The sequence below is a fragment of the Bolinopsis microptera genome, chromosome 6 (assembly GCF_026151205.1).
Source record: "Bolinopsis microptera isolate Bmic1 chromosome 6, MBARI_Bmic_1.0, whole genome shotgun sequence".
Taxonomy (NCBI): Eukaryota; Metazoa; Ctenophora; class Tentaculata; order Lobata; family Bolinopsidae; genus Bolinopsis; species Bolinopsis microptera.
This window is the reverse complement of record NC_087077.1, coordinates 5252525-5273280: the sequence shown is the minus strand read 5'-3', so window position 1 is coordinate 5273280 and position 20756 is coordinate 5252525. Positions and strand designations below refer to the sequence as shown.

At 39.1% G+C, this 20756-nt stretch overlaps 4 protein-coding genes across 7 annotated transcripts in view; 3 read left to right on the top strand and 1 right to left on the bottom strand.

The window, feature by feature from the left end:
• LOC134816708 (serine/threonine-protein kinase Tao-like) overlaps positions 1-20756 on the bottom strand; it is a 585630-nt gene that overhangs the window by 91479 nt on the left and 473395 nt on the right. The window lies entirely within an intron of this gene.
• LOC134816709 (probable basic-leucine zipper transcription factor F) overlaps positions 1-20756 on the top strand; it is an 82511-nt gene that overhangs the window by 35474 nt on the left and 26281 nt on the right. The gene's annotated exons all lie outside the window — the stretch shown is intronic.
• On the top strand, positions 1154-10955 carry LOC134817039 (ankyrin repeat domain-containing protein 23-like). The gene is made up of 7 exons (XM_063826119.1): positions 1154-1261; positions 1594-1681; positions 3529-3665; positions 5959-6087; positions 6974-7058; positions 8680-8866; positions 10886-10955. The coding sequence occupies exons 1-7, from the start codon at positions 1154-1156 to the stop codon at positions 10953-10955; spliced, it is 804 nt and encodes a 267-aa protein (XP_063682189.1).
• Positions 10886-18828, top strand: LOC134816705 (serine-rich adhesin for platelets-like). Of its 3 annotated transcripts, none has more exons than XM_063825667.1 (10): positions 10886-11031; positions 11765-11838; positions 12198-12273; positions 13835-13952; positions 14107-14278; positions 14536-14650; positions 14764-14918; positions 15015-15230; positions 15396-15578; positions 18038-18828. In XM_063825667.1, exons 2-10 carry the CDS (start codon positions 11789-11791, stop codon positions 18483-18485), a joined length of 1533 nt encoding a protein of 510 aa, XP_063681737.1. In that variant the 5' UTR covers positions 10886-11031; positions 11765-11788; the 3' UTR covers positions 18486-18828. The 3 variants fall into 3 exon arrangements, with proteins under 3 accessions (XP_063681737.1, XP_063681735.1, XP_063681738.1); XM_063825665.1 differs by lacking the exon at positions 10886-11031 and adding an exon at positions 11122-11235; XM_063825668.1 differs by lacking the exon at positions 10886-11031 and adding an exon at positions 11383-11584.

Below are 20756 nucleotides of genomic sequence, written 5' to 3'. Positions count from 1 at the left end.
CGTGTAGTGGTAGTGCTTCTAGTCTCAGTTTACAACTAATTCCCGCAGTGTTTAGTGCACCTTACTCTACCAGCGTAGTACAGCTTACACCTTACTTACAGTTGCACTCTACTAGTGTGTATCTAGTGTAACTGTAACTGCTGTCTACCTGACTGCCTGGAGGGGAGTCTACACTCGACAGCTCCTCATTATTGGTCACGTGACACAAATCCCGCCCTCTGACTGGTCAGTTACCAACCACATGACTCAATCCCCTGCTCTGATTGGGTAATGTGTTACAGTTCCACACAACTTCCAGTGGTCAGTGCACGTTGCCCCCTAGCTGAGCTGGTGAGAGGGAGCTCTTTAATTGTTCTGTGACGTTTCCCCCACCTGCTGCTTACTCACGGGGCCGTTTCCATGGTAACGTGACCCGTTTTCTCGTCACTGATTGGTAGTTAGCTGGTTCCCCGCTCTCTGATTGGTGGGTTGCTGTAGAAATCTTCTCGAAGTGAGCTGCGGGAGATCAAATTTGGTTTGGTTGCATAATGGTCTGCAGTATAAGTATGTGGTTGGCTCTGAAACTTTTTGCTAAAACGATTCGTTAAAATGGTTCGAACCACTAGAAACCACTCCCTTAGACCTACCAGCTAGATTTGATAACATTTATCAAATCTAAGTCTTGTCACTTTAACTTGTGGACCTCTTAACGAGCTCCAATCTCGCTAGTCAAATATATTTGATAAACACTTCTGCAACTTTAACTTTAACGTTTGGACTCTCAACCTTCAGTCAGTCTTAGATTAATATTACTAAATATCTGAGAATATCACTCAACCGGCACACCTTGTTGCTTGTTGCTTAACTAAAATATATAACTGCTCTGTTGTTTGTTATGTAACTAATTGCACTGTTTCGCAACTAATGAATCATTGTCGTCACTGCTCATGTTGACAGTTTTGAGTGTCATTTGGTTGTTTAGATCGATTGTATCACCTTCAACAATCCTGCTCAACAAATACATCGTAATAGATTTGTCATTCTGCCATTATAATTCGTTATACAACTCTAATTTCTCTTCAAAACCCAACTGTTAAACTAACCCCGTCCCCTCTCCAGTAGCACATGTCCTAGCCTACCTCACACACCTCTCTCTCTCTGTTTGTGAATCTAAATGATCTACACCAAGACCCCTGATAAACGCAAGAAGATTTCCTCCTCCTCAGAACCCCATCTTACTGACAACCTCCACAACGACCTTCTCCACAGTGACCCTCTCAAGGTAACATTTTAGCGTACAATCAACCCTCAATTTACCGGGATTGATCCTTACTGGATACTCTTTTCAAATTTGTTTTCCCTCAAGTTAACTTGACTTATTTCTAAAGCGTTTTATATTGACTTTAAATAGCCCTCGAAACTCGCAATGTGTTGTGATACTACTGTGCTATTTTCCAAGGTGCAGGGCGTTCTCAAATCCATTTACTTTTAGCAAATAAGATAATATATAAGTGTTATTCTTAAGAAACATATTGAGACTTTCCTTTACTAAAAGCGATTGTATTTGACTTGATTAAACTCGGTATATAAAACTAACCCCCTCTACCCTACCAGGTAGCGAACCATGTGACAGAAACACTACAGATATTGAGGAATGTTTTGGAACGTGACTATGCTGCCATCAGCAAGAGACTCGCCACAGGTACGTGCCATATTAGTGAGATTATTGAGACATATAGTGCTGTAGTAGTGCCACTGTGCCGCCACAGGTACAGTAGTAGGGTTACTGAGACATAGTGCTGTAGTAGTGCCACTGTGCCGCCACAGGTACAGTAGTAGGGTTACTTAGACACATAGTGCTGTAGTAGTGCCACTGTGCCGCCACAGGTACAGTAGTACGGTTACTTAGACACATAGTGCTGTAGTAGTGCCACTGTGCCGCCACAGGTACAGTAGTAGGGTTACTTAGACACAGTGCTGTAGTAGTGCCACTGTGCCGCCACAGGTACAGTAGTAGGGTTACTGAGACACATAGTGCTGTAGTAGTGCCACTGTGCCGCCACAGGTACAGTAGTAGGGTTACTGAGACACATAGTGCTGTAGTAGTGCCACTGTGCCGCCACAGGTACAGTAGTAGGGTTACTGAGACACACAGTGCTGTAGTAGTGCCACTGTGCCGCCACAGGTACAGTAGTAGGGTTACTGAGACACATAGTGCTGTAGTAGTGCCACTGTGCCGCCACAGGTACAGTAGTAGGGTTACTGAGACACACAGTGCTGTAGTAGTGCCACTGTGCCGCCACAGGTACAGTAGTAGGGTTACTGAGACACATAGTGCTGTAGTAGTGCCACTGTGCCGCCACAGGTACAGTAGTAGGGTTACTGAGACACACAGTGCTGTAGTAGTGCCACTGTGCCGCCACAGGTACAGTAGTAGGGTTACTGAGACACACAGTGCTGTAGTAGTGCCACTGTGCCGCCACAGGTACAGTAGTAGGGTTACCGAGACTCATAGTGTCACTGTGTCGGGGTAACCTAGTGTACGTGCCACAATAGTGAGGTTACTTAGACATATTGACGTGTCGGGGTAACCTAGTGTACGTGCCACAATAGTGAGGTTACTTAGACATATTGACGTGTCGGGGTAACCTAGTGTACGTGCCACAATAGTGAGGTTACTTAGACATATTGACGTGTCGGGGTAACCTAGTGTACGTGCCACAATAGTGAGGTTACTTAGACATATTGACGTGTCGGGGTAACCTAGTGTACGTGCCACAATAGTGAGGTTACTTAGACATATTGACGTGTCGGGGTAACCTAGTGTACGTGCCACAATAGTGAGGTTACTTAGACATATTGACGTGTCGGGGTAACCTAGTGTACGTGCCACAATAGTGAGGTTACTTAGACATATTGACGTGTCGGGGTAACCTAGTGTACGTGCCACAATAGTGAGGTTACTTAGACATATTGACGTGTCGGGGTAACCTAGTGTACGTGCCACAATAGTGAGGTTACTTAGACATATTGACGTGTCGGGGTAACCTAGTGTACGTGCCACAATAGTGAGGTTACTTAGACATATTGACGTGTCGGGGTAACCTAGTGTACGTGCCACAATAGTGAGATTACTTAGACATATTGACGTGTCGGGGTAACCTAGTGTACGTGCCACAATAGTGAGGTTACTTAGACATATTGACGTGTCGGGGTAACCTAGTGTACGTGCCACAATAGTGAGGTTACTTAGACATATTGACGTGTCGGGGTAACCTAGTGTACGTGCCACAATAGTGAGGTTACTTAGACATATTGACGTGTCGGAGTAACCGTACTGGTATTTGAAAACGTCGTTGTTTGTTTTTTATGAGTTTTGGATCGTCGTTTAACTCTCATTTTAGATGTAAATTATATGCCTCTCTGATTTGAAAACTGGAAATAAGGCGTGCGTTCCTTGTTCGCACAACACCCTATATTACCCTCTATCACCCTCTATCACCCTCTATTAACCTCTATTATCCCCATATAACCCGCACCTCTATTCAGGTCAGAGTATGATGAGTGTACGGGAGCCAGGTACAGGATCTAGTATAGCTCACCTCGCTGCAAGATGTGGTGACAAGGCCATCCTCAAACTACTCCTCAGAAAATACAGCGATTACACCAAGATGTCCAATAACAATGTAAGTTTTCATCGAGATTTTTAAGCATATACTTTTTGTCATTTTAACACGTTGGACGCGATACAGCGTACGTGAAAATTGCGATGCAATATCATAGATTGCTCCCGATTGCTCAAGAATTACGACTGTAGCGTATCACTACCTACGTCATAACTCATTACTTAAATATAAGAGCGGAGTCTCGGGTGTACCAGTAAAATGGAAGAAAATCCTATTAGATTGAGAATCTTTCACAAAAATCAGTGTGATTTCGAATTTAAAAGCGTCCCCTCGGTGCCTGAATAAGGTCAAATTACTTTTAACGAGTCACAGTGGTCCGCGAAGGGGGGTCAGGCTATAATAGACCCCTTCTAGGTCATTTTGTTGTCTCAGGAGATGTTTCCTGGAGTATTTTCGCCCGAAAAGACGTTTGAAAGCACTTACAAGACCTCAAAATATACCAGAAGGGCTGAAAATGAGAAATCAAAAAATTGATTTTTTCCAAAAATACCCTGAAAATTTTAGAATTTGGCCACTAAATTTGTTTAAAAGGCCTGACTCAAAATTCTACTCTATAACTTAAGGTCCTCAGGCAATTCTACGTTGATTCTGAAAATTTCATTAAAAAATATTGAAACCCTATTGAGTTATATTATTTTAAGCGAAGTTAGTTTCGCGAATGTCGCGAACTGAGATATGGGCACATTTGTTCATTTTTTGCCATTATTTGAACACAGAATCCACAGTTAGGTAGATATTGAGCTGATATTCATAGAGAATGTGAAGTATAGGCTAACCAAACATATAAAATTTGTCTCATACAAAAATATTGATAATTGGCCAATTTATGGGCTAAAATCTATCAAAATCTATCAAAATTGGCGCGTATGCCCAAATATGGTCATATAGTATTTTGCTCATAACTCAGCCAATGTTTATCAAATTTTGATAAAACTTTATATTTGTGTTCAGGAGACTAGTAGCTACAAGTAAAGCACCCCAAAGCATGGCTCTGAGCATTTTAAGGTGATTTTGCATAATTGGGATAATCGGGACCAAATATGGGCGTGGCAGATTTTTTTGAAAGTCCCAGCTAGTCCCAGGTTGAATTTTTTATGGCTAGTTAGATAATTATCTGAACTTTAGGATGCTATAGGTGGCTTAGGCGCACTCGAGCGCACTACCTAACATTTTTTATTTTAAAACCAAAATTTTGGTTAAAAAGTGGGTCTAAAATTTGAGGGCACATGAAAAATCAACCAAAATAGGTATCAACATGATTTTTTTTTCATTAGACAGGTATTCGAAACGTTAAACAGCAACAACAAGAGTAAGTAAATGCAAATAAACACTGCTTTATGAATATCCAGTCAGATGTAGGCCAATTTTTACTGCCAATTGCTTGAATTTCGGACTGTGTAAAAAAATCGTTAATATTATCGTACGCCATTTCCACATTTTGAAAGATTTTTAATTATCGTCTTCAGCATATGTACCGGCTGATAATTTATGATAAATAACAAATAAATAAACAGAATTTCATGACACTCGATTTTGGGTCAATTATAGCCTGGTGGACCACTGTGCGAGTTGTTGAAAGCCGTAAGTGCAGAATTGAGAGATAGTAGATACCTCCCACCCTACCTCCTGATATTATCTCTATTTAATCCACTTTGATCTAACGCCTGGTGCCAGGGTGTCCCTCCGCCATTCAATCGCAAGCTCTTTGTGGTTCCACGAACAATAATTTGACGGGTACAAAGGGTCAAAAGACTCTTTGTAGTTTTTCCTAACTAGAGTGGTACGATTTTCCAATTCCCAGCACCACGCAGGAGTCAACAGTAATTGATGGAACAGCTGCACCATATTTAGTGCTAAAATTACTTGTGGTACGTTTGGCGGGTTATTAACTGAGATAAGGATCAAGTTAAGGAACGACAGTTTCCGTCAGATATTACCGAGTTGCATTCCCCCTCTGTTCCGATCTAGGTTGCAACTTGCTAAGTGCGACCCGGGGTTGTATTACTATTATGATGGCAGCGTTATGATTAGCGATGATGATCGTTTCTTGTGACTTAACCTGAAGGGGGCTGTTTCCAGCACATTCAAGTTCATTGGTCATCCTCCTGCAGGCTTCACGCGTCTGCTGATGTAACTGTTAACTGTAAACAAATTAATCTTATCCGTGGGAAAAATCCACCCGTTTATTGTACCAACTTAAATTTAGAAATCCACAAATAATTAGAGAAATGATTACATAATGTTTTAAATTAAGGGATATTAGGTGATTAGTAACCATATAATGACCCTACAGGGCAGGACAGCAGTGCACGAGGCAGCTGATCACGGCAAGTTTGTCTGTTTGACCTATCTGCTGCAACACGGTGCAGTGTGTAAAACTAGGGATCGCAGTGGTATTACTCCACTCATGTTATCCGCTCAGGTTAGCAATTTTTATTTGAAGTTTCTTGTCAACAGATTTTCTTATTATTATTCCTTTATATATTACCTTTTTTAGCGTTTTTACTTTTCTGATCCGTTCTTTGTTTGTTGCTTCTCTATATTTAACGCCTGGATGTTTTGCTACATCCATATTTGGTTTATTAATATATCTTTATCTACCCTGACAAAATATGTGGAGCGTTATTATACTCGCGTATCATTGTCCTCATTGAAGTCTGAAGGTTAAGTCTAAAGTTGCATATTTGGATTACATCCAAATATCTCACAGCCACCTCTGCTACCACTCTTTAGTTTGTACACGTTGTTAGAATTCCTCGACAGGAATTTCCCACGTTCATTGCAGTTATCTGTTTTACGTAAAATCAAGATTCCAGTTGTCCAGTTAGATACTAAACAGGACCCGGTTTTAGGATAAATTAGTAAATTCTCACACTGTAATCAGATTTAGAAATGTAATTAAGATAAGCATGCTGACAATTCAACTTCATGAAACACGATCTCAAATATGTTTATATACCCTGTAAATACCATTGCCTCTAAAATGAGGTGCCATAATTCCGTTTAATTTTCGTTTAACTGAGCAACTGTTTCATTCCTCTTCCGGAGAAAACCTGGCCGTACTTCATTGCTCATTCCATGTTTCGTTTGATCGTTCATATTTTGTAATCTTTTTCGTAATCGTTCTAACTTTTTATCTCTCCATTGAGTTTTCATCCTCTGTATAGATCAGCGAAAAGACTTGTTTTAGAGCTGAATTTTATTTTCTAATTATTTTACATGTTCTTGATTTAGATTAAAATTGAGAAAATAATTTCACACGATTGAAAATATTTACAATGGAATCTAACACTTGGTTGCTCTCACAGAAAGGCCACCTACAAACCCTGAGGAGACTTGCTCTGGCGGACCCGGAGACTATGATGTGTAATGACATGAACGGATACACTGCCCGTAAGTGCAAACTTTATATTTACTGATTTTTAATGAGTATTTTTCATTTTTTTCGTGTGTTCAAGGACGAGATCCTTAAAATCTTCAAGTCGATAATGTTTTTCCAGCCCCTCCTCCGCAATTGGTCGACCAGCCATTTTGCTAACGTCCCACACTTTCACACTACAAGCCAAGTCTGTGGGAGTGATTTGAAAAGAAGTTAAAATTACACCTCACTTCTTAAGAAGAAGTTGTAACATTTTACCGTTATATTTAATGTTATTTAGTATTCCACTCTTCCACCCGCTGTTTCACATGTACAGCACACGCCCACGCTCTCTCTGTAACTAAAAACAGTTACCATCTTTATATACTACTCTGTGTGCGTCTGCACAGGTCATTAAGTGGGGGGAGGCGGTCTAAGAACGGTCTTTCTTTGATTCAATCAGTTCTCCCGAACTCTTCGTCACAAACAAAACAGTTTCTAAAAATTTGCAACATTAATTTGTGGAGGTGGGCCAAGTGTGATTCCCCGGGGTTTCTAACGTTGGTAAGCAATCCGGATAATCGGTTTCCCAATTTTCTTTAATTCCCTTGATTCTGGCGTCATGTGGTTGCTTTCAAACTCTCTGATTGGTCCAGACTTTGTTCCAACTTTCAGTTTTATTGTAACAGAAAACATCAATCAGTTACGTGTTGCAATATATATATATGAGTTGTACGACAAGAATTGGACAAATTGAAATACAGTGTGTAAATCGAGCTGACTTAGAGTGACGAATATAGTTCTGGAAAGTAAGGATTATAGATTGTGACTAATTATGTCTCATTATGCTGCATTTATATGCCGAATATTCACTTTGTAACCCTCCCTTCCCATAAAAACATGATCAATTTGTAAGAGCATTGGACAATTATACCGTATACGCATAAATGCCTGAAATAAATAAAGTAAATCTACTGTTGATCACAGAATTTGTGCTAGTGCCAGAATGTAACCCTTTAAAGGTAAATTTGGAGGTGCAAAAAAACTGTGTCCAGTCTATAATTATCTAGGAAATTTAATTTTCGGGTCTGTCGGAGCTGAATATTGGTGTTTATTGCATTAACAGTCTGTAAAGTGGACAAGAATATTATTGGCACTGAGCCCAGCTTCAGTACCTAACCAGTCTGATACGCTCTATTATAAGATATGTACCTGGGATTATCACCCCCTGATCACGAGCATCATTATTGCGGGGGGATGGTTAGAATGGGCTGTCTGGACTGCCGGTCATCAGTTAAACCAGACGGAGGAGGGTTTTAACACCGCAAATGATAGACGTTTGGAGAAATTAGTTCACGTCAGATATCATCTTGTTCGTGGTTTGGGAATTAGGTGTCAGTTCTAGCACTCCTAATCTTATTGAGAGATACTATATGATCAGGGAACTGAGGGTGAACTGTTAATATCAGGTACTCATCCCTGTACCAGTATGTGATTTAAGATAATCAATTATCAACTGGCTATAGGATCTGTACCTGATTTCACATCATCCTGACTTCTTGATCTCTTCTAAGTTCTATCCACTCATTTTTCTGACAAGTTCACAAATCTCCTTTAATAACATACCATACTAATTACTAACTTCTCCTCCCGCAGTGCATCACGCTAGTTCAGCTGGTAAAGAAGCAGCAGTCAGATGGTTAGTGGAGTTCGGGGCAGACGACCAGACCAAAGATAATGAAGGTAACACGGCGATGCACCACGCAGTTACTAACAACCACCTTAAGTCCGCTATCTGGCTACAGCACTTCTCCAACTGTGACGTCAGACAGATTAATAACCGGTTAGAAAATATTTCCTTGTGTTTTTTGTGATTTTGGCGGGAAATGTGAAATATTATTACACGTTTTAGGACTTACGAGTTGCGAAGAGGGATCGTGATGGCGCCGTTTTACATTCACTGGCCTGGTGCAAAATTCCAAAGCTACCAAAGTTTTATTATGTTGCTTGAGAAGTTTGGGAATTTCGAGTCTGTTTGGTCGCTACTATTTAGTCGGAGCTATTTGGTTTATAAGAAAATGTTGGCAAAGTGTCCAAAATGAGCTAGTGAACATTACAATTTTTATACCGAAATACACAGAAGTCCTCTACCAGCATAATCGTATCGGTTTTTAGGATTAGAGGGTTCCCAGGGTTGTACAAAAGAATTATTACGTTTTCCTATTTTATTCACAACAGTTGTCGTTGTAATACGAAGATTATTAATTAATTTTCGTATTTTGACTAACTGAAACATTTGGCACAGGAAATTTAACTGAGGTCTAACATCAAACCCAAGCTCCTCAACTCTCTTAAAAATCCGAGACAAGTGTAGTGTTACTACAGCTTTCAACTAGTCAGCGGACACTTAAAGTAAAGTAGTAAAGAGTTCACATTAGTGATCTTATTAAGTATTGAAGTGAGACAAAGTCTATTTAAAGTAACCGATGATGAAATACTTATTCATCTGATTCAGTGCCAAAGAAATTAGCAAGTCACAAGTGATGTAAACTGTGAATAGCTGGCAAGCACCCAAATACGTCACGTGCCCCGTACCAGTGCTATTTTACAGTCTGATTCTTTCGCTGCTATTTCTTGTCTTTAGTGGCATTGTCGCAGACCGTGAGAGATTGTGATATAATAATATTTTGTCTCTCTCCTATCCTCAATCTTACTATAGAATGCTTTTAACCAGAAATTGTATGTCAAGAAAGTCTGGAAGTGTAGCTGAAGAGATAGGAGTTAACTGTGCTATAGAAAACAAGTATGATTATGGTGATGATGGAGAGCCCGATTTCTAAACCAGGAAGTTGGTGACAACAGATTTCAGGCCCCGTTCCACATCAACCATCTTTCCGCTCCACGCCCCCACTTTGCGGTGCTAAAAGGTGTTCAAGAACTCTTCATGCAGATCCAATTAGCCCCAACATCCGCTAATAATCTCTCTAAGTGTTCTTTTATGCGTGTATTTGAGAATCACGGCTCTTCTCTTCTAGACAAACGGTTGGTTGAGTGTTTCCTACAGGTTACTGCTATATCTGTGGTTACAAAATGAGAAGATGTACTGTATAAGCTAAAGGGGGCAGAGCTGGGCGGGATAAGCTTGTTTTGAGAAAAGGCGGTTTATGCTGCCAAGTGTAAGAACATTTTAAAACGAGATATTTACAAATTTAGAAATTGTCAAAAAAATGTAAAAATTGTGATTAGTATAAAAAAATAAGGACTTGTCTTTATGTAAAATACTATCAATCATATTTTAAGGATCCCCATAATGAGGTGATGACATGTAGATTTAAAAAAATTAAAAATCAAAAAAACAAAAAAAAAGTACACACGAGGTTTATTTTTAGTTTTACCCGTTACCGCGATGCCAGTCATCCTGAACTACGCAAACTAAAATTTAGACTTTATTCTGCTGACACTTTGAGAGAAAGGTTAAAGTTTAAACTATGGCTTCCAAGTCAGTTAGTTAGTTAGACCAAATACAGTGTGATAGTTTTGACGTTTTAGCAGAGTACATAACAAGTTGAATAATTAGAGTGATAACAGATACATATCACGACGGAGTATCTGGGTTTTGTATTCATAATACTCCGTTCAAATTTCTTTTCGCGACTCGTAAGTCCTCGGTCTTTTCTATTGTTATAGTTTACCGCGTTTCCCGCCATACATACTCTCGATTGTTCCAATCTGCCAGAAATTATTATTATGTTTAATTTTAGTCGTGATATAAGAAGTTTCTGACAATTTAAACCATGACCTTATTATGTATTCCCCTAATTAATCACATTATGTAATTGTATTCACATAATTAACTCCCCAGTGGATACAACTCGTGCCACATAGCAGCACAGAAAGGACACCTGTGCATTCCTCAACTGGCTGCTCACTAACCATCTCCTCTCACCCAACGAGCCGGGTGGAAAAGACGGCAGTACCCCAGTTCATGTGGCTGCAGCTCACGGACAGGTAACACTTTTGATGACGTCACGTTATATTTGTGAGGTCACGTGATATATATTGAGATGTCACGTGACCTTTTTTGTTTTACTTGCTCGCAGTTAAGTAATTACGACGAAGTTTCGTACTTTGTTTTTGTATCTGTCGGTTACAGTTTCCTAACATCTAATGACAAGCTTGAGAAAACCTAATACTGTTGTTAACGGAGTGCAGGTATTTTAATTTTCTTTAAACGAAGTTACTTTTTAGCAGCAATTATACATTCCTGACATAACATAGCTTTTTTCTCGGCTTGTTAACATACCGGGTGGCACGATTCTGTGTTGGACTTTGTTTGAGCAGTAGTTTGAGAAATTCGCCAGATCTAGATCAGCGCGTTATCTTTGGAATTGAGTTATATTCTTCTTGCGGGGTGTCAATCTAATTGAATCAAGGATTTATCGACGCTTCTTTGCCGCAACTCTTTTTCTATCTTCATATATCCGGATATTTTTGCCAATATTTTTGTGGTCCAACCCTTTGGATATGTAGCTTCGTTTAGAGTTACTAATTATTAAATTCGGTACGTTTGAATTTTAACGATAAGTTCTTCAATGGCTTTTATGTACACGATATACCCTTTTATTTTCCTCATAAAAGGTGATACCACATTTAAACATAGTTTAAAACTTTCAGTATTCACGCCTCACAATTTGTCTCACAATTTGTGTTCATAACGGTGTTTTGACAGTTTGATTTTCAGTTGGACAGTTTGCGGTGTCTAAAGATGTACGGAGCCAATATGCACAAGAAGAACTTCAACGACAAAACGCCCAAGTATGTATAATCTTTATATAATCTTTGTATAATCTTTGTATAATCTTTGTATAATCTTTGAGAATTTAGTTTCTCTTTGTATTTGTTTCGTTGCAAACCCGACTTACTTTTATTGTTGTGTATTTTTATTTGGTACTTTTTACCACGGGCTCTATTGTTTTTTCTCACTATTCGATCGTAAAATCGTCATATCTGTCCGCTTATCTTTAGTTTTCTAATACATACTGCACCGTTCATTAGAAATAGAATAAGGCATGAGCCATGGACGTGGATACTGATCGCGTTTGTCGGGACACGAGCCATTCATTACATCAGGGATTAATTAATTAATTAACTTACTAATCACTTTGTTAACCCAGGGACCTAGCATCCTCTAACAAGCAACACGACTGTGTTCGATATCTGGATACCATCAAGAAACCTAAAGCTGAGAAGGTTAGTAACATTCCTTACAGATATCACTGATATCTGATATTATTATCAGATAATCTCATTTTAGATAGCAGATTAGATTTATTTGTTTACATTTGTAAGAGTTTGTCAACAGATATCTACAAAATTATTTGACCTGTTTATTCCTTTTGTCCTATTGTGGGCACACCTGAGGGCGTAGTCCAAGAATTTAATATATAGAAACTTGTAAAAATATCTGTCCTTTCCAGGTGGAAATTTAATTTCACGAAAATTTATTTATACATAAATATTTATAAAAATTAAATTACATTATATTTTTAGAGGTTAGAATAATCGTTAGTTTGTATAGGTGGCATAGGGGTGAGGTTAAAATACCGGCAAAGAAGGGTGGGGTACTGGATTCCAAAACTGCTAAATTTCAGAATTTAAAAGGTTAATGATTAATCGTATAGAGGAAATATATCAACTAGTCCAGCTAAATGACCGTCTTACTATTGAGCTAGGTATAGGTTATTAAGCTTAATAAAAACCAAGTTATTAAACTTAATAAAAACCAAGTTATTGAACTTAATAAGAACCAAGTTATTAAGCTTATTAAAAACCAAGTTATTAAACTTTAAAAAAACCAAGTTATTAAGCTTAATAAGAACCGTTTATTTTAGTTGGTCGATAGCCGTCACGTGTAACAACAAAGCCACAACTCGTTTCAACTCTCACCATCGAGATTAGTTCTAGAGGATTCTGTAAAACCCCATCATTAGTTAATTATTCTCGTACGTGCACACAATCTGCTTTATCACACACGTGCCGGTCAAGAACCTGGCATTTCTAATCAAATCTGCGTTCATCACAGCATCGCTGAGCTGAGTTCAGAGGCGTTATCACTCACAAACCCTCTAAACTTTTACTCCGCATGACTTTTGCCCCACGCCATGCCAGCCAGGCTGAGTTGGATTGTCCTGCAGTGTTGAATGCAATACCCCTGCAGTGAGTCGGAGGTATTTACAGTCAGTATGTTCCGATCCTTTCTTCGTGTAGGCGGGTAGGATTCATGGTGTATGAGTGTGGGAACGTAGGAGGACCGGCCCAGGAGAACAAAAACATAACATCGTTACAACGCTTATTCGAGGCTCCTAAATCGCATTATACCCTTGACAAAACCAAGTTTTCGTGCTGCTTTACATCTCCCGTAATCTCATTCTCAAAGTTAATGTTAGGATCGAAGTGTCAGCGGTTATTTATAGCTTGCACTGGGTTATTGGTTCTTATAACAACAAATAATACTGTTTGAATGATGGTAATAAATTTGGCAAATTTGTGAATATGGGTCGAGATTAATTCGATGATATTAAATTGTAAGCCTGACAAATAGGTTTACTCCTTATCGTCACGCGCAGGACAAAGTGTTTCGGTCACGACATCTGAGACATAATCACTGGCACAGCTTGGAGTACCGTATTTCTTATAACCTAGGCCGGTCAGAAATAAATGGGAATTCGCGATTATTCCCCTTTAAAAATAGCCGAAGTTTTAAACTGTTTATTATTGAGAAAAATATAATACATAACGTTGAATGTTTCAGTCGCAGAAAAGAGCTAACAGTCTGACAAGGATTGTGCAAGCTTTGTCTATCTCGGGATCAGAGGAGAAATCTCCCAAGTTTTCTGGAACCTTGAGCAAGTCTAAACGAAAAGGAAAAGGTAAGTTCTTAATTTTAGAATTTTTAGTGCTAAACTCCAGTTGCAAAGAAAAACTGATATTTTAGAGTCCTTCAGATTGAACATTTTAAACCTCCTCCTATATTTCTTCAAAGCAACAGTTCCAGTAATAACTAACCCTCCTCCTCCTCCTCAGCTCATGACAAATCTATGTCGGACACCGAATCAGATACCTTCTCATCGTTTCCATGTGAGAAACTGAACTTCAACAGCAATCTGAACAGAACGCTGCCTCCCCCCGCACCCAGCAGCGACAAGCTCCTCAGTGTAAGAAGACCACGTGCTGGCAGCTTCAACTCTAACAGAAGGTAGGGAGATTTCAATCTTACTCCTTGCTTCTTTCTCTATTCTCATTTGTACTTGTCAAGATATTTGGCTGATGGTTTTAGTTAGTCGACTGAATTTGCGTCATCGTTACAATTTTGTGGGTGACATGAGAAATATTTTGAGTTTTCTACCATAGAAGGTGCTGCCGCAAACCACTTATAAGGCGCTAAAGTTTAAACCATAAAAGTATGAAAACTATACACTTTAAACTACTTGCTAATGAACAATAATACCACAGTGGTGAAGAAGATTCCAAATCTGTGTACAGTAACGGAAGTGGAAGTGGCATATTAAAACATAACAGTTGGATCGGCTCCGGTACCAAGATCAACAGAAGCCAATCTAATGGAGAGGTACGTCAATTAATCAAGTGCACTTAATTATGTCATTAGGAGTATTATTAATTATCACTAATTACTATTAATTATCCATCAAATGCTGAATCTAATCCAGAATCTTTCTTCAGATTATGACAGGATCACCAGCCAGCTCCGCCAACTCTACAGGGTTCGACATAATGCAAGTTTTAAGGGACGAGAAGAGAAGACAGGAGAAGTTGAGAGCAGCTGACGAGGATGATAGACAGAGCATCAGGAGCGGCAGCTCGTACAACGGAACTCGGTGAGTAGTCAGACCATTTTTATTACAAATTGTATTTTATCGTCGATAAATTTAATTTCTAAATTAATTTAGTCTTAATCCGTCTCCCATTCTCAGTGGAAGATCAGCCTCCTTCCTCAGCTCTGACGGTACCCTGGACCAAGGTCCCTCCTTCGCCCGGTCCCCAATGTCTGGTTCAGGCTACGTTCCATCCCCACCTCCCAGATCCGTCTCTATGGACCCCTCCAGAACCTCTGTCAACAGTATTGATTTTGATCTGAGACTTGGTTCTCCGAGATCCCCAGGACCAGAGGGGGTATCTGTCTCTGATAGGTGTGTTATACTTCCTCTTCTACCATTTACAAAATCTGTATAATTATATGTTTTGTATGACTAATTGTCACTGTTTCTCCTCAACCGGAATCAGTTAGCATTGTAGTAGCGACTCCTCGTTTCAAAATATGTCGTATAACCCTAAATCTAACACGTGCTATTCAGGTCGTCTCTGGCTCTATCAGATTCATCAGGGGACTCGGCCCGGCCGCTGAGTACGATAAACCGTATACCCTGCCCGATGCACCGTCCAACATCACCCTCTAGGATAACTACTGGTGATTTCAACAAGGTGTTCAGTGAACGTCAGGCAGCTAGACAGAATACTAGGTGCACATGTAGAAACAGGTGAGCAGTGATGTAGGTCAAAATTTGTATATGGGACCTTATTTGAACGGACATTAATTGAACGCTGGAGGTCTTAGCGTTCATCTTAATGTCCGTTCAAATAAAGTCCGTCCGTTTAAGGTCCGTCCTAGTTAAAGTCCAATGAAATATTTGCCAAAATTATTCCACTGCGAACTCATGTTTAGGATATGAAAACTTTTTAATTTCAGTCAATTGTAATTTCTATCCTTGGATTCGGACTAAACTATATCATTGGATCAATGAAAAACAAGTTATTATAAAATGTAAATATTCTAAGCATCACATTATGGCATGATCACTTTCTTTATCTTCGGCTTCCTCGTTCACTTCTTCGGAGTTATTATCAACCTCCACATCTTGTAAAAGTTTACATTGAAATGCAGGACCGAGGTGGTCTAGCAAAAAATGGTTTTCAAAAAGCGGGTATTACTGATGCTTTAAGCATGGAATATTTAATGCACGAAAACCCATTTGAGGGAGGTGACCTTTGATATGCTCATCAAATCTGGTCATATTTCGTATCTGTTGTTTTTACACAACTTTCATAATCATAGATATTCAGATATTTTGACTTTTTTACTGCTTAACGACTGCTTTTCTTGCTCATTGTATGAAAAATTTATTTACAAATTATCTAGTGCTAAAATTTTAAAAACACAAAATAAAGATACAAAAATTTGAATTTTTGATGGTTTTGAATGCCTTCGAGCATTGATTTTAATGTCCGTTCATAATTATGTCCGTTCATTTAATGTCCGGACTCCGGTCAAATAAGGTCCGATAAGGTAACTTTATTCGAATAAAAAATATACCATAAATGAACATGATCAAAAGATTCGATGACTATGAGTAGCCTGAAAAAAAGTAATATGGAATATGGATACACAAATTTTAAAAAATACAAGAATAAATGTAACTTAGTTGGTATCAGAACAAGTACCGATTTGGAGGCCTGGGACTATTTTATTTATCCGATTTTATTATAGGTCTTGAAACTAGTCTTATTTCAAAGCTACTAAATGATCCCTTTCACCACACTTGGAAAGATATTATGAAAATGCAACTGAAATTTCCCGAGCACATCACCATCTCTGTAGAAAACGGTCTCGCTAATATCAACTGTAATTTTACACAGGACGTACTTAATTGCTACACTGAGTGGAAGATTAGTTCGGCTAATGCAGCCTTGGGTTCTATTGATCACTGTGTGTGGTCCAACCCAGCAATAACTGACATCGGGTCCAAACTTTGGAACAATCATCTTATTGATAAGGGAATATTTTACATCTCAGATTTCCTTTCTATAGATCAAAGTACACTTCTTAACTACGATATGTTCATGAACAAGTGGGAGCTGTCTCCGAATACGATTTCCAAAATTGATTACTGTAACATTATCATGGGGATACGGAGATATAACTGTCCCACGATTAACTCAAGGAATATCGAATTTGTTGACCCGAATATAAAACTTCAATTTTTACATTCTGCAACTGGGCAGGTGAAGGGAAGCAAAATTCGGGATAAAATGTACGATTCTATTTGCCCAAACGAGCTGACTCCTTTACGTCAATGGGTTATCGACTTGAACAGTCATTCCATCGATTGGGCAGTCGTTCTAAGCAACCTGTTTTTCTTAGTATCTGAAAACTTTAAGTTGATTCAATTTCAGTACAAACTTTTAATGAGGATCACAACGTGTAGATACATGAGACATAAGATGAAAATTGTTACAGATACTCCCATGTGTAGCATGTGTAAAACATATTTAGAAACTATTCCTCATATTTACCTCCATTGTATTCACACAAATAGCTTCATCACAATACTTGAAGACTTTATTAAAAGGAAAATCGATAGAAATTACGAAGATCCCACTAAAATTAATTTTATAGTCTGTAATCACACTTCACAAATTATAAATTATTTTAATATCGTTGCGAAATGGTACATTAGCAAAAAATTTCAGGCAGGAGACTTGCCGATCTGGCAGGGGTATATCAAACTTCTTAAGCTATCACTTACAGGAGATAAAATAGGTCACAAAAGTTCTATTGTGTCGATCTTGGCCGATTAGGGTCTATATCTAGGGTAATTTGTCCACTCCACTTTTATTGCTGTCTATGTTATTTAATTTTTATCGGTTATTGTTACAATCTTACAGTACTACTAGTAGCTGTATTTTTGTAGTACATGCCCTGCTTCCTTCCTTTCCTAAATTTCTTACAAGCTCCTACAGCCTCCTCTCTTACACCCTTTTCACTCATTTCATTTCACTCATTCACTTCATATTTCATTACCACAGTATCTGCCAAAACCAACATGGCCTAAGTGGAAAGGGGCCTTGACGTTGTTTCCCGCTTGGCCCTGCATCCCATGCTGACGGTACCGATTTGCTTGTCTCGTTCAACATTCTAACGTTATTTTCTCCGTTTCAGTGGTGAGGTTATCCTACGTGACATCCCCGAACAACAGCGCCACATGGTAGCATCTCGCTCCTCCAACGGTTCAGACTACGCCATGTCCCCGACCGGGTCAGGTGGATCAGGAGTCACCACACTTCGCCGTCAAGCTTCAGAGCTGAGCAGACTCAATCTGGACAATTTCAGATCAAATTGGGGGACCAAAACGTTAACTCAGCCAGCTAGCAGCAATATATATTCTAGGTCTCCGGTGGGGACCAAACCTTCACCCCAAAGCTCAAATTCGACCCAAAATTTTGGGGTAAGTAACGGACAATGCCAGGGATCGCCCTGGATTAACGAGTATGGTAGTGCCGAAAAAAACGGCATCATATTTGATGAAAACATATGTAACAGTAAAACGTACCGTGATGGAACTACATTCAGGACTTCCACAAATCTTTCTGATATTTGTAAGCTGTGAAGTGTCTTAATTGATGGAGCTGTTGATTGGCCCTACAAAGATGAGTTTCAGTGTTACTTGTGATAAGCTTTATCACTGATTGGACAGATCGCTGCATGTGCGATTTTGAGATATCTGGATTTGACAGACTTCGAAGTTGAATTTTCTGTGATAAATTTTGCTTGTAGTTGACATTTTTATTGTATAATTTCCCCTGATAACTGAGGAGATACCATTATTAGCTGCAATGACAAGAATTGGTTATCAATTGAAGTCCTAGATATTACGTTTGTACATACAATTGCATTTTGCATTTGCACTGCTATATTAAAATTTGAAATTCATTGATTTACTAAAACTGAAATGTTCATTTTACTTATCTCAATCTGGATGCGCGACAAAATGCCATTAGGCAGACGGTTCTCCTCCGTGACCCTGAGCCTACTGGATTGATGCTCGAATGTCACGTACTGGTCCACTTCTTTACAATAGGAAAGACAAGGGAAACAAATGCACGCAGAGGTGAAGCCATGTTTCAGGTAAGACCGAATGTAGTTTGACTGCCGAATCATATTGACCATGAATCATGATAATGAATTTTTCAGCAAAGTGGGACACGCATTAGATTGGAAATTTAGTCAGTTAATTGATAATGGTATGAAACGAAATTGGAATACTGGATGTCAAAATCCCGAAGAAAATTTTAAAAACCATACTGTCCCATTCTCTGTCCCATTTTCAGTTTTTGAAGATGAAATTTGCCAGGACCGATATTTTACAGTTTTTACTCAATTTCTCACCCAAAACCAATAGTCAATCAACTATAGATGGCAAATGTGTAAAATAATGTAGGCTACCAGAACAGTCCTTCCGGGTCGTACCAATGGTCTACAGTGCCTGCTCACAAAGGTACGGTAGCGAAGTGGCGTACACGGGTAAATAAGGAGTACAGTTACGATAGGAAAGTGTCGTAAATCGTACTTAAGAGATAAACGGGTCCGATATCGAAGTCTCGTACCCGGTTACCTGTAACTCTCTAGCTCTGCAACTACACGTGCTCTGTTGAGGAATACGGCGAAAACTCTAGTTACGGTAATAAAGATACTTTAACTCTTACAGGCTTCTGAGTGCCGTACAACTTTAAAAGATCGAATGACGTGATCGAGTCCTAAGCTATGTAAGAACAAAGGAAACAGGGGGTTCGAACAATAAGTCTCGAAGGGTAATAAATAGGGTAATAAATACAATAATCTCAATATACCAAGACTAGTGACTCGTGTGCCACGTTACAGCGTTTTTCGGCGGTGGTAATTTTCTAAACTTCACCAAGCAAGCCACTCGAAAAAACTGAGCGTAACGGGGCAGACGAGACTTACCAGCACTGGGTCACGTGGCATCACATGGCGAACCACGTGACACCGCGCGGCCCAGTCTGTCCAATAATACAACCTACTTAACTAACCTGACTACCGCGTGACCTCCCTAATCTACAACACTAACCTAATCTAATCTAACGCTAACTCTAACGGTTTTTCAACACTAATAGTAATTCTAGAATATACTAAATGATCTAAAAACTAACAAGCCTAAGACCTGCTGCAAACAGCTTACTACATTACACTACACAAATGATACGATTGAGTTGCTGGAAGTTTGATTTCAGTTGGACTTGGAGTAAGCTCACTGCAGAAATCTTGACAAAACGAAGATTCATATTTTCCAAATTCTGTCCCATTTTAAACTATGAAATTTTCTGAACACAAATTTGACAGATTGGATGAATTTATTGCTCAAATACCAATAAGTCAGTTCATTGATAATGGTATGAAACCAAATTGGAATACTGGATGTCAAAATCCCGAAGAAAATTTTAAAAACCATATTGTCCCATTCTTTGTCCCATTTTCAGTTTTTGAAGATGAAATTTGCCAGGACCGATATTTTACAGTTTTTACTCAATTTCTCACCCAAAACCAATAGTCAATCAACTATAGATGGCAAATGTGTAAAATAATGTAGGCTAGGTACCAGAACAGTCCTTCCGGGGCGTACCAATGGTCTACAGTGCCTGCTCACAAAGGTACGGTAGCGAAGTGGCGTACACGGGTAAATAAGGAGTACAGTTACGATAGGAAAGTGTCGTAAATCGTACTTAAGAGATAAACGGGTCCGATATCGAAGTCTCGTACCCGGTTACCTGTAACTCTCTAGCTCTGCAACTACACGTGCTCTGTTGAGGAATACGGCGAAAACTCTAGTTACGGTAATAAAGATACTTTAACTCTTACATGC